The following is a 16,713-nucleotide window of genomic DNA, read 5'->3' on the forward strand; positions in this document are numbered from 1 at the left end:
GAGCACGCCCGGGTTTTTAACAAAGGGCTTGACTAGGGGAGACAGGTTACCCAGGCTGCTGGCAATGACACTGGTTTGGTTCGGAGCTGTAGATTATTGTGTGCCATCCAGCATTTGATGTCGTCTAGGCAGGAACGAAGACTGTCGAGATTGTTTATATTGTTGTTGGGTTTCATGGGGAGATAGACCCGAGTGTCGTCAGCATAAAAATGGAAAGAGATGTTGTGTTTTTTAATGATCAAGGGGCAGCATGTATAGGGAGAATAGGATAGGGCCAAGGATGGAGCCTTGTGGAACCCTGCATGAGAGAGAGGCAGAGGGGGAGGAGCAGTTTCCGATATTAACGGAGAGGCGTCTATCACTGAGGTATGCTGTTAAAATTCTGTTTTTTTTTATAGAAAACAAATCTGATCCAATATTTATGGCTTAAAACCAATTTCCGACAATTAGTTACACTATAAATAAAAGAAAATTATAATTCTTGATTCAGAATTTTTGTATCATGGATGAACAACACATTCAATGCGAATGGTTGATTTGAATTAATTTCAAGGACTTTTTAAGCACCTTGTTAAGAAATTTGCTGTTTAAGGGGGCTTTCTCACTCAACATCGGGGTCGAAATCAGCTCCGTGCCGTCCTCATTCCGAGTTCCGTGCCGAACTCCCCCCCCCCCTCTCCCCCCTCTAGTTTGTGTACACACTTCAGTCTGGGTGCGCTCTGGGTTTTGTTTACGGTTTGGGTTTTGAGCTTGTAAGCTTGCCGTAGTCGATGATGTCACGCTCGAAATGTAAACACAGAACACGGAGACTGGAGAATGGATTTTGATATAAAGAAACAGATAACTAATAAATATGAAGTTATATTTGAACCTCTGTTGTCAAGCCTTGTCAATATAACCCATCCCCCTTTTCTCACGAATGGAACTCTGTTGTAGAGTCCGCTTTTGATCGTTTTGCAGGGTTAACAATAACGCTAAGCTAACGGCTAACGCTAACGTTACTACATGCAACATACTAGTAACATTGCTCGCATCGATTATATTGAATGTCATTGATCTACTGGTCGACCGAAAATGTAATGTAAACGGGAATGTCTTAACACGACTGCGGACTCTGGATGTTGATATAAAATGAACAAATTGCCAATAAATATGAAGTTATATTTGAACCTCTGTTGTCAAGCCTTGTCAATAATAACCCACCCCATTTTATCACGAATGGATGGTGTTGTAGAGTCCGCTTTTGAGCGTTTTAACGATCTACTGGTCGACCACGGCCGACTGGTTGGGCACCACTGGTCTAATAGAAATAAATGCATTCGAACAAGAAAGTATAGTATACAGCAATGGCTAACGGCTAAACGCTAGTTAGCTAGCCTGTTCAGAAGCTAACATTATCCCATCGCTTGTGGCAATTATATTGCATGTCATTGATCTACTGGTCGACCACGGCCGACTGGTTGGGCACCACTGGTCTATAGAAATAAATGCATTGAACAATGTATAGACATAGCAATGGCAAACAAAACTGCCAGGCCTAACCGCCCCCACTCAGCGCGCACCTGAGACCACCTATTTCAGCGGTCCAGGTTCAGCGCCCCCGGGGACGAATCAGCGGGGGGCGGGGACGGGGACAGCGTTCTCACTCAGACAGACACACCCTTTTCTGATGCGAGCCGGGTCTGATTCGACACAGAGCAGTGAGTGGGAAAGCCCCCTAAGGAATTCCAGACCTTGACTTCTTTTTTGGTAAAAAAAACTAGCACTTTAAGCACTTCAGGGACCTTGTGCGAACCCTGTCTCTCTCTCTCTCTCTCTCTCTCTCTGTGTGTGTGTGTGTGTGTGTGTGTGTCCATTTTATATGAGTGACGTCTTGCAACAGGTGGTACATAAATAAAGTTTATTATTAATGTATTTTTTGTGTTTATGTGTAGTAGCAAATGCTCCTTAACCTCTTAAGCCCGATCGGCCTGGTACGAGATTTATTTCACGCCACAAATAGATCAATACAGTCCGTATTAACACTTTAATCGCCGAAACTCGTCATTGCCCGCCATGCTCATTCTGCCGAAGACGCCATAACACGTCTTTGATATCAATATTTCAAAAATCTGTGATCTAAATCATATTTCTCCTCCGGGGACCTGAGATATACTGCTGAGCTCCACTTAACTCTCTAATGGTTCAAGAGCGCCATCTGGTGGCCGATCGGCAGATCGCCCAACAGGAAGTCATGTGGATGAAGTGGTGCTCACCCATATTTCGTCCGGGCACTCGCTATCATTAGCAGGACTCCATCTTGACACAGTGAACACCGATCGGTGCAAATAACTCGACAAACAACATGATTTGGACGTATATACTATTATACAACCTGGAGATGGATCGGGTATTTATACATCCCATAATAGGAATATCTCTGCTCCACGCTCATCGCCCAACGGCGCGAGGAAGATACGGTAAGATTCAGCGTTATTTTCCAACGTGTTCTTTACTAACTGCTCTGATGATCATATCACCCACACTAGATGAATGATATAACGTTGCCCACGGAATTATAAACGCTCCCTCGCCCATCCGGTCAACATCAGATGATACGTAGTAACTTCTAGAACCACGTCCAGTTGACATTTTTTATCTCGCACAGATTCCTATCAAACTGTATTTGATCATCAATATAATGCATTTGGAGCTATAAATCACGTTCTGGAGAAAGCTGCAGAAAACGATAAAAACATACTTATACTTTAGACCGTATTTTTGTATGAATATGTGAATGAAAAAGTATAACGTTGCTACACCCTGAACAATAGATATAGGACATTGAATGGGCCATAATAATGTCAATTTAGCAATACAATTTAAAAGGTTATAGCCCTGCAAAGAAGGGGAACTTCTCCATAGACAAATAGAGATGGCGAGGGATGGTAAATTATGAATTTAACCCATGGCGATCAAAGTGTTAAGTGACGTTGCGTTTCTTTTTCAAATGTAGCCAAGAGTAAAGACCCTAACCCTATCAAAACAGCAGTCAAATTGGATATTTTCACTTTTTATGGAATACGCTGCAAGTGAAACTTTGTCTAGAGGCACTTCCTGAATGCTTTTAAAGGTATGCTACGACTAGCCCTTCATGAAACATGTACCGTACTTTTCGCACTATAAGCCGCACCTGACTATAAGCCGCAGCAGCTAAATTGAATGATGTGTACACATATATATAAGCCGCACTGGACTATAAGCCGCAGGTGTTTTAATGTTTAATTACCATATGTAATTAGCATTGGGACACAATACTGTCGGACAAATAACAAGAATTAACTCATTTACAAGTTGTATTAAGTTTAGCAAATAAGGGAACAGATAAATAACATTTCAATGCAGTCAAAAAAGCAACATTTCGATTTTTTTTTTTACATTTTCGGGTTTGGTCACGTCGTCGAGTCACATAATAAGCCGCACCGTTATATAAGGCTATTGCTGTGTTTGTATTTGATTTGTATGGTTTTTGTTTAATGTACTGTATATTCTATATGCCCTTCCTTGTTTTTAACGTTGAAGCTCGTCGTGTGCCGTGTTGGTCAGGAGGACCTCCCTGGAAGAAGAGATCTTGTATCTCAATGGGACATTCCTGGATAAATAAAGGATATAAATACCTGGAAGCGTACAGACACCACAGCCCCGCAGACCTCCTCCCCCACCATGAACTGCTCCCCCAGCATGGCCAGGATCAGGTTCTCCCAGCAGCGCGACGCCAGGCCCTTCCGGAGCCGGATGATCCACTTCCCCCCCATCCTGTTGGCATCGTCCTACACGCGCGCGCGCACACACACACACACACACACAGACACACACACAGAGTTAGAAATGTAGGCGTGCTTCCCTCAAGCAACACAGTTGTCATTGGAGGATTGGAAGAAAAGAGGGCGGGTTTGAGACGAGGTCAATTATGAACTATCCATCCACATTCAGTTATGAGACGATGACGACAAGGTTGCCATTTGTTTCTTTATTATTTCGCGGGGATAATAACGATCAGAGATTACTACTGTATTATATACTACTATTGTATATACTACTACTGTACTACTATTACTACTGTATTGTATATACTACTATTGTACTGTAGACAATACTACTGTATTGCAATTGCATATACTACTAGGGCTGGGCGATAAAACGATAACGATAACTATCGCGATAAATTATTTCCTCGAAATAAACATGAAACGTGGTCGCAAAGTTTCGATATATCGATTTTTTCCAAGCTTGGATATGAGCACACGCACTAACAACCAATCGGTGAAGGAGATGGCCGAGAGCGAAGGAGACCCGGAAGGAGACCCAGAGGTAGGACTCACTCAACAACAAGGCTTGCTAGGCTAACTAGCTTGCACAGCGATGTTTTATATATTTACGTGCCGAGTATGTGTCTGGCGTGAATTCTGAGGCCACGTTTATAGTAGTGTGGGGTATACAGTGGACGTCGTTTCAATATATTGTGGCGGAAGAGAGTATTTTAGTGTCATATTTAGCACATTGTCATGGAATACACCGCTTAGAAGCAACAGGCTGGCTAGGATAACTAGCTTGCACGGCGATGTTTTATATATTTACGTGGCGAGTATGTGTGTGGCGTGAATTCTGAGGCCACGTTTATAGTAGTGTGGGGTATACAGTGGACGTCGTTTCAATATATTGTGGCGGAAGAGAGTATTTTAGTGTCATATTTATTACATTGTCATGAGATATTCCGCTTGTCGGCTAACTGCTAACGTGCGCGGACTGATGACGACATCAACTCGACTCGAGACATTCGCAGCAGCATAAGAAGTTAATTAAACTTGACAGACATTATATCGACGATAATTATCGATATCGAATTATATGAAAATAATTTTATAATTTTATCGCGATAACGTTTTTGGTCATATCGCCCAGCCCTATATACTACTACTGTACTGTATATCCTATTGTACTGTATATCCTACTGTACTGTATATCCTACTGTACTGTATATCCTACTACTGTATTGTATGTACTACTGTATTGTATACCCTACTATTGTACTGTATATAATACTACTGTACTGTATATACTACTACTGTACTGTATATACTACTACTGTACTGTATTATAATACTACTGTACGGTATATAATACTACTGTATATACGACTACTACTATACTGCATACACTACTACTGTACTGTATATAATACTCTATTGTATATCCTACTATTGTACTGTACATACTACTACTGTATATACTAATAGTATACCCTACTACTGTACTGTATATACTACTGTACTGTATATACTACTACTGTATATTATATACTACTACTACTACTGTACTGCTATCGCCATAGCAGGTATATGTACTCCAGCCAGAGGTCCCACCTCCCACATGGCAGGTATATACTCACCTCCCACATGGCAGGTATATATACTCACCTCCCACATGGCAGGTATATATACTCACCTCCCACATGGCAGGTATATATACTCACCTCCCACGTGGCAGGTATATACTCACCTCCCACATGGCAGGTATATATACTCACCTCCCACATGGCAGGTATATACTCACCTCCCACATGGCAGGTATATACTCACCTCCCACATGGCAGGTATATACTCACCTCCCACATGGCAGGTATATATACTCACCTCCCACATGGCAGGTATATACACTCAGGTATTATACTCAGGTACCGTAATTCCTCTAATAGTAACCGGTATTCAATTAAAAACCGGGTCTCTATTAATGACCGGGTGCGCTGTTGAGCTAAGCAATTATAAACCGGCCTCCTAATACAAGCCAGGTTTCATGTATATTAGAGGAATTACGGTATTTCCCTCAATGGATTTACCATAGGCAATATATTTTGTTATTGTTGTTATATGCTGGCCTGGCTGTGCAGTAAATACCATAATAATGGTATGGTGTTAATGTTTACCAAGAGAGTAAGCCTACCTCAGAATTGTATAAAACGAAGTTATTATTATTATACCAGTATTGTGATTGCACTATTTTACTTTATTTAACTTTTTTTGACCACCTGTAATTGCACTGTTTACTACCGTATTTCATACAGTACTTGGTTTCAATAAATGAACCGGGTTCAAACTGACACAAAATGTTGATTTATTCATTATGATCGGTTTGAAAATTAGAAATATAGGCCTCTCTCTTATACATGCCTCCTCCTAATACAAGCCTGGTATCCGCTACAGTTGAAACAAATACAAGCCGGGGTTACTATTAGAGGAATTACGGTATATACACTCAGGTATTATACATTACTCAGGTATATATACTCAGGTATATACATACTCAGGTATATATACCTGAGTATATATACTCAGGTATATATACTCAGGTATTATACTCAGGTATATACATACTCAGGTATATATACTCAGGTATATACATACTCAGGTATATACATACTCAGGTATTATACTCAGGTATTATACTCAGGTATTATACTCAGGTATTATACTCAGGTATATACACTCAGGTATATACACTCAGGTATATACACTCAGGTATATATACTCAGGTATATATACTCAGGTATAAACACTCAGGTATATATACTCAGGTATAAACACTCAGGTATATATACTCAGGTATAAACACTCAGGTATATATACTCAGGTATAAACACTCAGGTATATATACTCAGGTATAAACACTCAGGTATATATACTCAGGTATAAACACTCAGGTATATATACTCAGGTATTATACTCAGGTATATACACTCACCTCCCACATGGCAGGTATATACACTCAGGTATATACACTCAGGTATTATACTCAGGTATATACACTCAGGTGTAATACACTCACCTCCCACATGGCAGGTATATATACTCAGGTGTAATACACTCACCTCCCACATGGCAGGTATATACACTCAGGTATATACACTCAGGTATTATACTCAGGTATTATACTCAGGTATATACACTCAGGTGTAATACACTAACCTCCCACATGGCAGGTATATACACTCAGGTATTATACTCAGGTATATACACTCAGGTATTATACTCAGGTATATACACTCAGGTGTAATACACTCACCTCCCACATGGCAGGTATATATACTCAGGTGTGATACACTCACCTCCCACATGGGCTTAATGCCGTCCTTGAAGAGGTGGAAGTCGCTGTGACCAGTCATGTCCCCCGGTCGGATCATGTGACTGTAGAGACGCCAGAACTGCTCCACCTGGGGGGGGGTAATAAAGAGATCCACACGTCAGCTGTGATCCGTTCAGATCTAGAGCGCAGCACCATCGCAGATACTAAGTACAAATACTTCAGCTAGGGCTGGGCGATATGGCCTAAACATTTAATCTCAAGATTTTTTCACACCACATCCGATTGACATCGATTTTTTTCTCTTAAAAACTAGAAACGCCAAGGAAATCGTTCAAATAAGCTTTGTTTTTATTTGACACAAAAAGATTATCAAACCAAGATGAATTTCCCTATTGGGATTGAAGTGCAAACCTAACTTTCACCAATCTTCACTTAAAAAAAAAAAGATAATAATAATATATATATATAAAAGGTTACTCTTGATCAAACAAAGATGAATGTCCCTATTGTGATTAATAGTGCAATAACTTGCTTTTTCACCGAACTTCACTTAAAACACTTGATCATCAAACAAGAATGAATTTAATAAAGTGCAAATTTTACTTTCACCAAACATCACTTTATTTTTTTAACTCGATTTTCATTTAAAAAAATCGTCCTAAATCATGAATTAGAATTAATAGATCAAATCGATTAATCGCCCAGCCCTACTTCAGCCTGCTATCAGTACATCACTATAATTCTATGACCTGTACCATGTCTTCTACCACCTGTACCTCCCCCCCCTCCCCCATGCTGCTATGATGCCTGAATTTCCCCCAAAGGGATCAATAAAGGAATATCTTATCTTATCGGATGTTGGTGAGTAGGCCTGGACTTGGACTGTGTTCAATAGCTAGAGATACAAGGATCCAGGAGCCCTGAAACTACTCATATCAGGGTTCCCACAGACATTGCAAAATGTAATTCAAGGACTTTCAAGTACTTTTTCCCAAGCACTATTTTTCATTTTAAAAAGGGCATTTAAAAGGATACAATTCACTTTTAAATGCGTTGTTTTATAGAAATAAAATCGGATCCAATATTTATTCCTTAAAACCAATTTCTGACAATTAGATTAAAAAAAGCGTATTTGGTGATTCAGAATTTATTTTTTAATCATGGATGAACAAAACTTTCAATGCGAATGGTTGATTTTAATTTCAAGGACTTTTTTGTTAAAAGAAATGGGCTGTTTTCAATTAATTCCAGGCCTTGAGTTTTTTGTGTGACAAAAATCAAGCACTTTAACCTTTTCACTGCCGCGCTACAGAAAGTTAACCCTTTCACTACCACACTACAGACGGTTAACCCTTTCACTACCACACTACAGAAGGTTAACCTTTTCACTACCACACTACAGAAGGTTAACCCTTTACTATCACACTACATACTGTTAACCTTTCACTACCACACGACAGAAGGTTAACCCTTTACTATCACACTACAGACGGTTAACAGTCTGTAGTGTGATAGTAAAGGGTTAACCTTCTGTCGTGTGGTAGTGAAAGGGTTAACCTTCTGTAGTGTGGTAGTGAAAGGGTTAACCTTCTGTCGTGTGGTAGTGAAAGGGTTAAGCACTTCAAGGACCGTGTGCGAACCCTGTACACACGGTATTCTGGAAGACACTGACGTCATGAGACGGTACAACAAACGGGTTTCTAGATCAAATGCATGCGTTGAGCTCCGTTTTTTATTACATCTTTTATCACATTCTTGTTCATTTCATAACCTTATATAAGACTTTCGATTTGGATTCTTGATTTTGTCATTAGTACAAAACGTAACACAGCAGCTCTTTGGCATTGTGATGCACCGAAGAAAATTACCCTCGATTGTGTTTAATTTGCCGCTTTTCCGATCCGTTTTCTGCACTAAATGAAGTGTAAACAATGTCCCGGGAGCCTACATTTGTATCCTAAGAAGTTTTTGCTGCCGCGTTTGCGTTTTGCGCTCCGATTGGCCACTGACGTTTTTCGTGTGACGGCAAGTTCTTTCGCCGGTTAAGCTTAGGCACTCTTTCGAAGTCGGTTACGGTCAGAGTGTGGATCGTAGGCGTTCGGTAGTTTTCTGCTGGTCGAGGCGGAAATGGTCGCGTCAACGCGATTGGGCGCACATGTCACATGACCAGAAACGTCAGTGGCCAAGCAGATCACAAACATGGGTTAGGATAAGAATAGACGCGTCCCGGGAGTGAATCTCCCCCCCCCCCCCCCCCCCCCCCCCCAAGCCGTAGTTGCCTAGCAACAACAGACAGGAAGTTGACTTGTGGAAGGCTGGACGAGGACGTACCGAGGCGAAGCTCCCGATCTGTTTGATGTTCTGCTCGTAGCTCTGGGTGCTGGAGGGCCGGCCCGGGGTCCTCCTGGAGTACCAGAAGGAGTAGTTGTACTGCAGCGGGTGTTCTCCTGCCGCCGGTACCGCCATCTGGTGGAGACCAAGGAGAACACTTCATTAACACACACACACACACACCCCGCCCCCCGCAGGCACCTACACTCCACCAGGGCCTTGAGGAGGGCGAGGAAGATCACGGCAGACCCCGCCCACCCGGGTCACGGCCTCTTCACCATCAGGGTTCCCACGCTTGCCTTGAAAACATTTTCCATGCATGCTACCTCCTGATTTTCCAGGTACCATATTAAGTGATGATCTATAGGCCCCTGAAGCTTTCCGCCCCCCTCCGCGCCCCCCTCCCCTCACACACACACAACCCCCTAGGACACCTGACTACTTACTTGATTTAAAAGATGTGCCAGTCAAGCCTATATTGTAAATGCTTAGAGATGATGTCTTATTGATAATATTAATGCATGAAATAATGCAACAAGCTGTAGATCAGTGGTCCCCAAACTACGGCCCGCGGGCCTGATCCGGCCTGCCTCCACATTTGGCCCGGCCCCCTAGAACCCCGGAGCTTTAAAAAAAATGAATAAAAATAAAGATTTTTTTTGTTTAAGATGGCAGCATCCCCATTGTCGGTGCTGAATGTTGGTTAGTGTTTGATATTTTTTTTTGGTTTTTAGTACTTTTAAACATCCATTTTTAGTAAGTAGTAGTTTTCATTTGATCCTATACATTTTTCATTCACCGATTTGTGGACTTTTTTTTTAGTGTCCTGAAAAGCGTGTCGAGGACTGGATAGAACAGTCTGTCTCAGCTGATCTCCTGAGCTGATGTCTGCGCTTGTTAGGGATGGGTACCGAATTCGGTACTTTTGAGGCACCGAACCGAAACACGTCGGTACTACCGAGTATCGAATCAAGTGAGAAACCGAAAAAAAAATTTAAAAGAAAATTAAAAAAAAAAGTTAACTTTTTTTTTTTACTTATTTTTTTTCATGTCAACGTTCACACGCACAATATATGCTTACCTAGGATTTGACTTGATTCAACAACAAAGCAGTCGGAGCAATGACAAGCCGAAAACTGTCGAAATTGTAGTTTGGATTTTTTTTTTTTTACAACTAAGGTAGGTAAATTAAATTTCTTGAGACTAAAGTACCGAAAAAAGGTACCGTTGGGTACCGGTATCGATTCACAGGTACCGGTATCGGTTCAAATGTGAAAGGTACCCATCCCTAGCGCTTGTGCCACAAGATGACTCAACTACATACTCGTCCATCCTTTTCTGCTTCCCCCTTTGGCTGGTAGTATGTTCCTCAATCCAAAGGCCATTACATATGGCCTTTGTCCTGTCATACATGTCCACTGCCATCTCTGAGCTGCGATAACCTTTGAGTGTGTCCTGCACTGTGCTTTTAAATAGTACAGAGCTAGAGCTAGGTGGTCTGTAGGTACTGTATATTTATTTCATAAATAGTGTTATTTATTTCATTAATAGTGTTATTATTTATTTCCTTATTATATGTTCTCTCTTCCACTCCTCTCCTATCTCATCCTGTCCTCTTCTCTCCACACCTCCCCTCTCGTGTCCGCTCCTGTCTTCTCTTCCTACTCTTCTTAACTACTCTCCACTCTTCTCCTCCGTCATCCTCTACTCTCTTATCCTCTTCTTCGCCCCTCTTCTCTTCCTCCTCCCTCTTTCCTTCTGTGCCTTCCTGGTCCCTCCCCCTCTCCACTCCTCTTCCTCCTCTCTACAGTCTGAAGATCTGAATGGTCATGATCAATGATTTTTCAAAAATGTCTCACCCCAAATGTTCCTATTATTAGTATCATTTATTTAACGAAAAAAATGTAAAATCACAAAATAGTTAAAAGTAGAACAAGACTAGACTGGTCATGTCAACTAGTATAGAAGTAATGTCACAGCCTAATGTGAAAATGTATTGGTAGTTAGCTATCAATGCAAGCTAGCCAACACTAGCTAGTTAGTTAGCAAGCTGAATGTTGGCTAGCAAGATTGTACTGCATGTGTTTGCTAACCATCATTAATGAATCCAAATTCAAAACAAACTCCCCTAAATGTGGTGAATAACACGGTTTTAGGAAAAGTCAATGAGTGAAATAGTACATATGGGGATCAAACATAGTTCTAGTATTTTAAAAGCAAGGTAAAAATTACCTCAACAATTCTAGTGTAAGCTGCTAGCTAGCAAGATTGCACTGCTTACTAACTAACGTTGATACACCCAGGTTTACCACACAGTTAAAACACAGCTACTTGCATAAGAAGTTTCACTGTAGATGTCAAGGCTCCTGTGTTGGCTGGGAAATGCATGTATTTGACCGTTCAATTGAGATCGCGAGTAACGGTTCTCGGTTATTATTCCGGAAGTCCACCAATCCGAAACTATACTTTTAAAGTCCATATCACCAGGTTGCCTGCATCAATTCCAACATCCAATATACCAGATATGATGCCAAGAGCATGCTCTAAAAGCTGTTCACATGTAAAGGGTTATTATAAACGAATCTTAATTATGTGCTCAATAGTTTCATTTGATTACTATTTTACACATCATCCAATAACATTTTCCAGGACAACTGTTTCAATTTCCATGTAAGTGTTCACTTTTGCTCAGTTTCCATGACTTTTCCATACTGGAAAATGAAAAAATTAATTCCATGTTTTCCATGTTTTCCAGGTACCGTGGGAACACTGACCATGCTCCCCCATGGGGCAGGCGGCTACGGCTGCCCAAGACACGTAGGTCGCGCCACAGACTCAGCTTCTTCCCCTCAGCAGCTCGCCTGGTAAACGAGTCAGGTGTCCCCCTGCTCCCCCCCCCCCCCCCCCCCCTCTATGGCGAGCTGCTAGGTCTGGACTTGAGCTGTGCTGCACTGTATCCATGTCCCCAACCACTGCACTTTACGGTCTTATTGTTGTCTCACTGTTCCGTCCTGTTTTGCACTTTATAATTATTTATTTATTGTTGCGTTGTTCTTATTTGTGGAAAATAAATCATGCACTGTAATAATGTTGAATCACGTTCCATTTGTACAAACAATATGGTGAATAAAGTCATCTGAATCCGACGTACGCAGGCTACACACACCCATATCCACTAGGGGGTGTAACGGTTCGGTACGTACCTGGGTTTTGAAGTCAAGGTTCGGTACGGGTTTTCGGAACAGTGGGGCAAAGTTTGGCTTTCCATGTTCCACTCAGGGGTGATGTAGTGTGCAGTAACTAATTGTACTTGTAGGGCTGTCAACGGATATACTATATTGAAATTAATAATCGACTTGTAAAACATTTTATTTTTATTTTTTATTATATTAGATTGTGACAAAAACAGCCCCCGGTGGGCGGTCGTTAGTGGTCAACATACCGTTGTATTCGTTCGGTAGACAGCTGTTCGGTACGGTTCGGTACACACTGAAACGGTTCGGTACGGATACGTGTACCTTTACACCCCTCACGGTCTTTCGACTCCGACGAGTTGACATAAAGCGCATCCTATTCTTGGCTGCTGGCAGGAGGTATAGTTGAAGAAGGTAAAGCTACACGGCACGCCATTATTTGCTCGAACACACACATGTGTTGCAATTTAGGAGTTCTGTCGTACACACCTTTATTGTTGGGCTTTCTGTCACATACACCTTTATTGTTGGGCTTTCTGTCAATCAGTGTGGATTGTGGGGGTGAGCTTGGGAGAGCGTCTGTCAGTGTATAAGTGCATTTGTTGTCCTGTTTTTTGTTTTGTTATGTATTGTATTGTATGTTTTGTATCCTATGTTAAGGACCCCCTCGAAAACGAGATAGCATATCTCACGGGGTTTATCCTTCCAATAAATTTCAAATTATACACACACCTTTATTGTTGGGCTTTCTGTCACACACACACCTTTATTGTTGGGCTTTCTGTCACATACACACCTTTATTGTTGGGCTTTCTGTCACATACACCTTTATTGTTGGGCTTTCTGTCACACACACACCTTTATTGTTGGGCTTTCTGTCATACACACCTTTATCGTTGGGCTTTCTGTCACATACACACCTTTATTGTTGGGCTTTCTGTCACATACACCTTTATTGTTGGGCTTTCTGTCACACACACACCTTTATTGTTGGGCTTTCTGTCACATACACACCTTTATTGTTGGGCTTTCTGTCACATACACACCTTTATTGTTGGGCTTTCTGTCACATACACACCTTTATTGTTGGGCTTTCTGTCATACACACCTTTATCGTTGGGCTTTCTGTCGTACACACCTTTATTGTTGGGCTTTCTGTCACATACACACCTTTATTGTTGGGCTTTCTGTCACATACACCTTTATTGTTGGGCTTTCTGTCACATACACCTTTATTGTTGGGCTTTCTGTCACATACACCTTTATTGTTGGGCTTTCTGTCACATACACCTTTATTGTTGGGCTTTCTGTCATACACACCTTTATTGTTGGGCTTTCTGTCACATACACCTTTATTGTTGGGCTTTCTGTCACATACACCTTTATTGTTGGGCTTTCTGTCACATACTCCTTTATTGTTGGGCTTTCTGTCACATACACCTTTATTGTTGGGCTTTCTGTCAATCAGTGTGGATTGTGGGGGTGAGCTTGGGAGAGCGTCTGTCAGTGTATAAGTGCATTTGTTGTCCTGTTTTTTGTTTTGTTATGTACAGTGGTGCAGTGCTGGGCAACCGCGGTCAAACGGCGTTTGGGCTTCGAAGTGCGCGCATCCTATTATTATGCAAAGTCTAGGTGATAAGTGCCTAGACTTTGCATAATAATAGGATACCGTTTGGCCTCCGCCCATATTACGACTGCACCCCTGGTTATGTATTGTATGTTTTGTATCCTATGTTAAGGACCCCCTCGAAAACGAGATAGCATATCTCACGGGGTTTATCCTTCCAATAAATTTCAAATTATACACACACCTTTATTGTTGGGCTTTCTGTCACACACACCTTTATTGTTGGGCTTTCTGTCGTACACACCTTTATTGTTGGGCTTTCTGTCGTACACACCTTTATTGTTGGGCTTTCTGTCACACACACCTTTATTGTTGGGCTTTCTGTCGTACACACCTTTATTGTTGGGCTTTCTGTCACATACACACCTTTATTGTTGGGCTTTCTGTCATACACACCTTTATTGTTGGGCTTTTTGTCACACATACACCTTTATTGTTGGGCTTTCTGTCACACACACCTTTATCGTTGGGCTTTCTGTCGTACACACCTTTCTCCTGGCACCGTTTTGGTCCTTATCTTCATCTTCATTCTTTTCCTTCTCACAGTCTTTCGGTGAGCCATGGTCCTGGTCGTGATCCCCACTGTCGTCATCTTTCAGACTGCAGAGGAACCATCAGGTGTTAAATACAGACAGACAGACTACCGGCACACAAAGAGCCCCTACGGGGAGGCTGCCATTCGAAACTGGCGCCCCGTAAATGTCTAAAAACCCACCCACCCACCCACCCCCTCCTAATGTACAGTTCCCTCCCCCTTGTATGTATATATTTATTTACTGTTAAAGTTTTCAATCAATCACTCAATCACACATCGGCTTTATACTAGACTAGAGCAATGCAATGCAGTTGCAAACACACTATCCGTCAGTGTCTCTCGTTCTCTCTCTCTCTCTCTCTTACACGCTATGATGAATTGAAAATGGGGGACCCTGATGTAAACAAGACGAAAGTCTTTCTCTGGTCTGCATCCCCTTATTAACAATTGTGTGTATTGAGCCGTACTGTATTGTATTGAAATTGTACCCATTCTGCAATCTGTTAATAACATTTTCAATCAAACAATTCAATCAATCAACACAAACACACACACACACACATTCATACAACATACCCTGTAATTACATTTGAGGCCAACAGGGCATTAATGAATATACCACATTATATTGCCATCTCTCTCATCTCATTTTATTTTATTAGGGATCCCCATTAGCTGGTGCCATAGCAACCAGCTAGTCTTCCTGGGGTCCATACACACACACACTAAAAAAACAATACAAAAACAATTATTATTGCAAAAACAAAATTATTAAAAGTCAGTACTCAACAAACACAATGCATAATTAAACTACTGTAACAATTAAGATAGCTAAAATGACATTACAGTGTCAAACAAAAAAAATTACTTTAGTGTTAAAAACAATTTAAGAGTTTTTTTTTTTAAAGTGAATCTACTGTAAATGCAGCAGAGGGGTGGGAGAGCTGCGTTATTTTTTTCCGTAGCCGCATTTTGCGGAGACGCTCTCTGATTGGCCACTGACTGACGCTCTCTGATTGGCCACTGACATGTGCGCCCAATCGCGTGACGAGCTGTGTCTTTGGCCATTTCCGGGTCTAACAGCAGCAAACTACCTAACGCCTAGTTCATCACCGGTTAAGCTTAGGCGACTCTTTCGCAGTTGGTTAAGGTTAGAGTTTGGAATCAGGGCTGGTGTTCTATCGCCCTGCTCTAAGACAAACTCTAACCTTAACGAACTTCGAAAGAGTCGCCTATAAGCTTAACCGGCGAAAGAAACAGGCGTCACACGATTGGGCGCACATGTCACATGAAGTGGCCAATCAGAGAGCGTCTCCGCAAAATGCGGCTACCGAAAAAAACAACGCGGGAGGGCCTACTCACAGCCGGCTCTGCGCGCACCTGCCCCCGCCACTCAAACCACTCCCACGCCGAGGCCTCGGTCGCGGCCCAGCAGGGCCTGGATCATTCACCACCACGGTCTGGCTAGGCTACACAGCTAGCAGCACGGGACATAGTATAGTATAGTTATAGCATGACCATTTCTCAACCCCCCCCCCTCTACACGCACGGACACAATGTGACACGCACACGTGTGTTTTAGGTTCCCAGAGAGAGACCCTGCAGAGGTTCCCAGAGAGAGAGAGAGAGAGAGAGACCCTGCAAAGGTCTCTGCCTAACTAACTAACATGCAGCAACGCAGGAGGAGCGTCAGTTACTTTAGTTCATTTGCATTCTCTCTCTCTCTTGCCAACATATTCAAAATAGCTTTGATTAGTATTATTACTCACGCGTCAAATTTGTTGTTCATTATTTTCTAGGTGGTGGGGGGGACTCGTCCTCCTTCCTTTGCGATGTCCGACCAGCAACAACCCACTGAGTTCCGCAGGAATGGCTGCTGGCTGCTGGCGGCGCGCACGCACGGCCGG

The 16,713-nt window shown here is 42.0% G+C and overlaps 1 protein-coding gene across 1 annotated transcript in view; it reads right to left on the bottom strand.

The window, feature by feature from the left end:
* eif4e2 (eukaryotic translation initiation factor 4E family member 2) overlaps positions 1-16,713 on the bottom strand; it is a gene marked incomplete at its 3' end in the record, with an annotated part of 23,573 nt that extends 6,860 nt beyond the window's left edge. Inside the window, exons 1-5 of the mRNA XM_084313339.1 lie at positions 16,576-16,713; positions 14,760-14,871; positions 9,451-9,585; positions 7,142-7,246; positions 3,657-3,809 (exon numbers count right to left, since the gene is read on the bottom strand). Of these exons, the coding sequence (XP_084169465.1) occupies positions 3,657-3,809; positions 7,142-7,246; positions 9,451-9,585; positions 14,760-14,871; positions 16,576-16,595 (525 nt within the window). The 5' untranslated portion in view covers positions 16,596-16,713. The remainder of the gene's footprint in view (positions 1-3,656; positions 3,810-7,141; positions 7,247-9,450; positions 9,586-14,759; positions 14,872-16,575) is intronic.

Source organism: Notolepis coatsorum, assembly GCF_963971535.1.
Source record: "Notolepis coatsorum genome assembly, chromosome: 4".
Taxonomy (NCBI): domain Eukaryota; kingdom Metazoa; phylum Chordata; class Actinopteri; order Aulopiformes; family Paralepididae; genus Notolepis; species Notolepis coatsorum.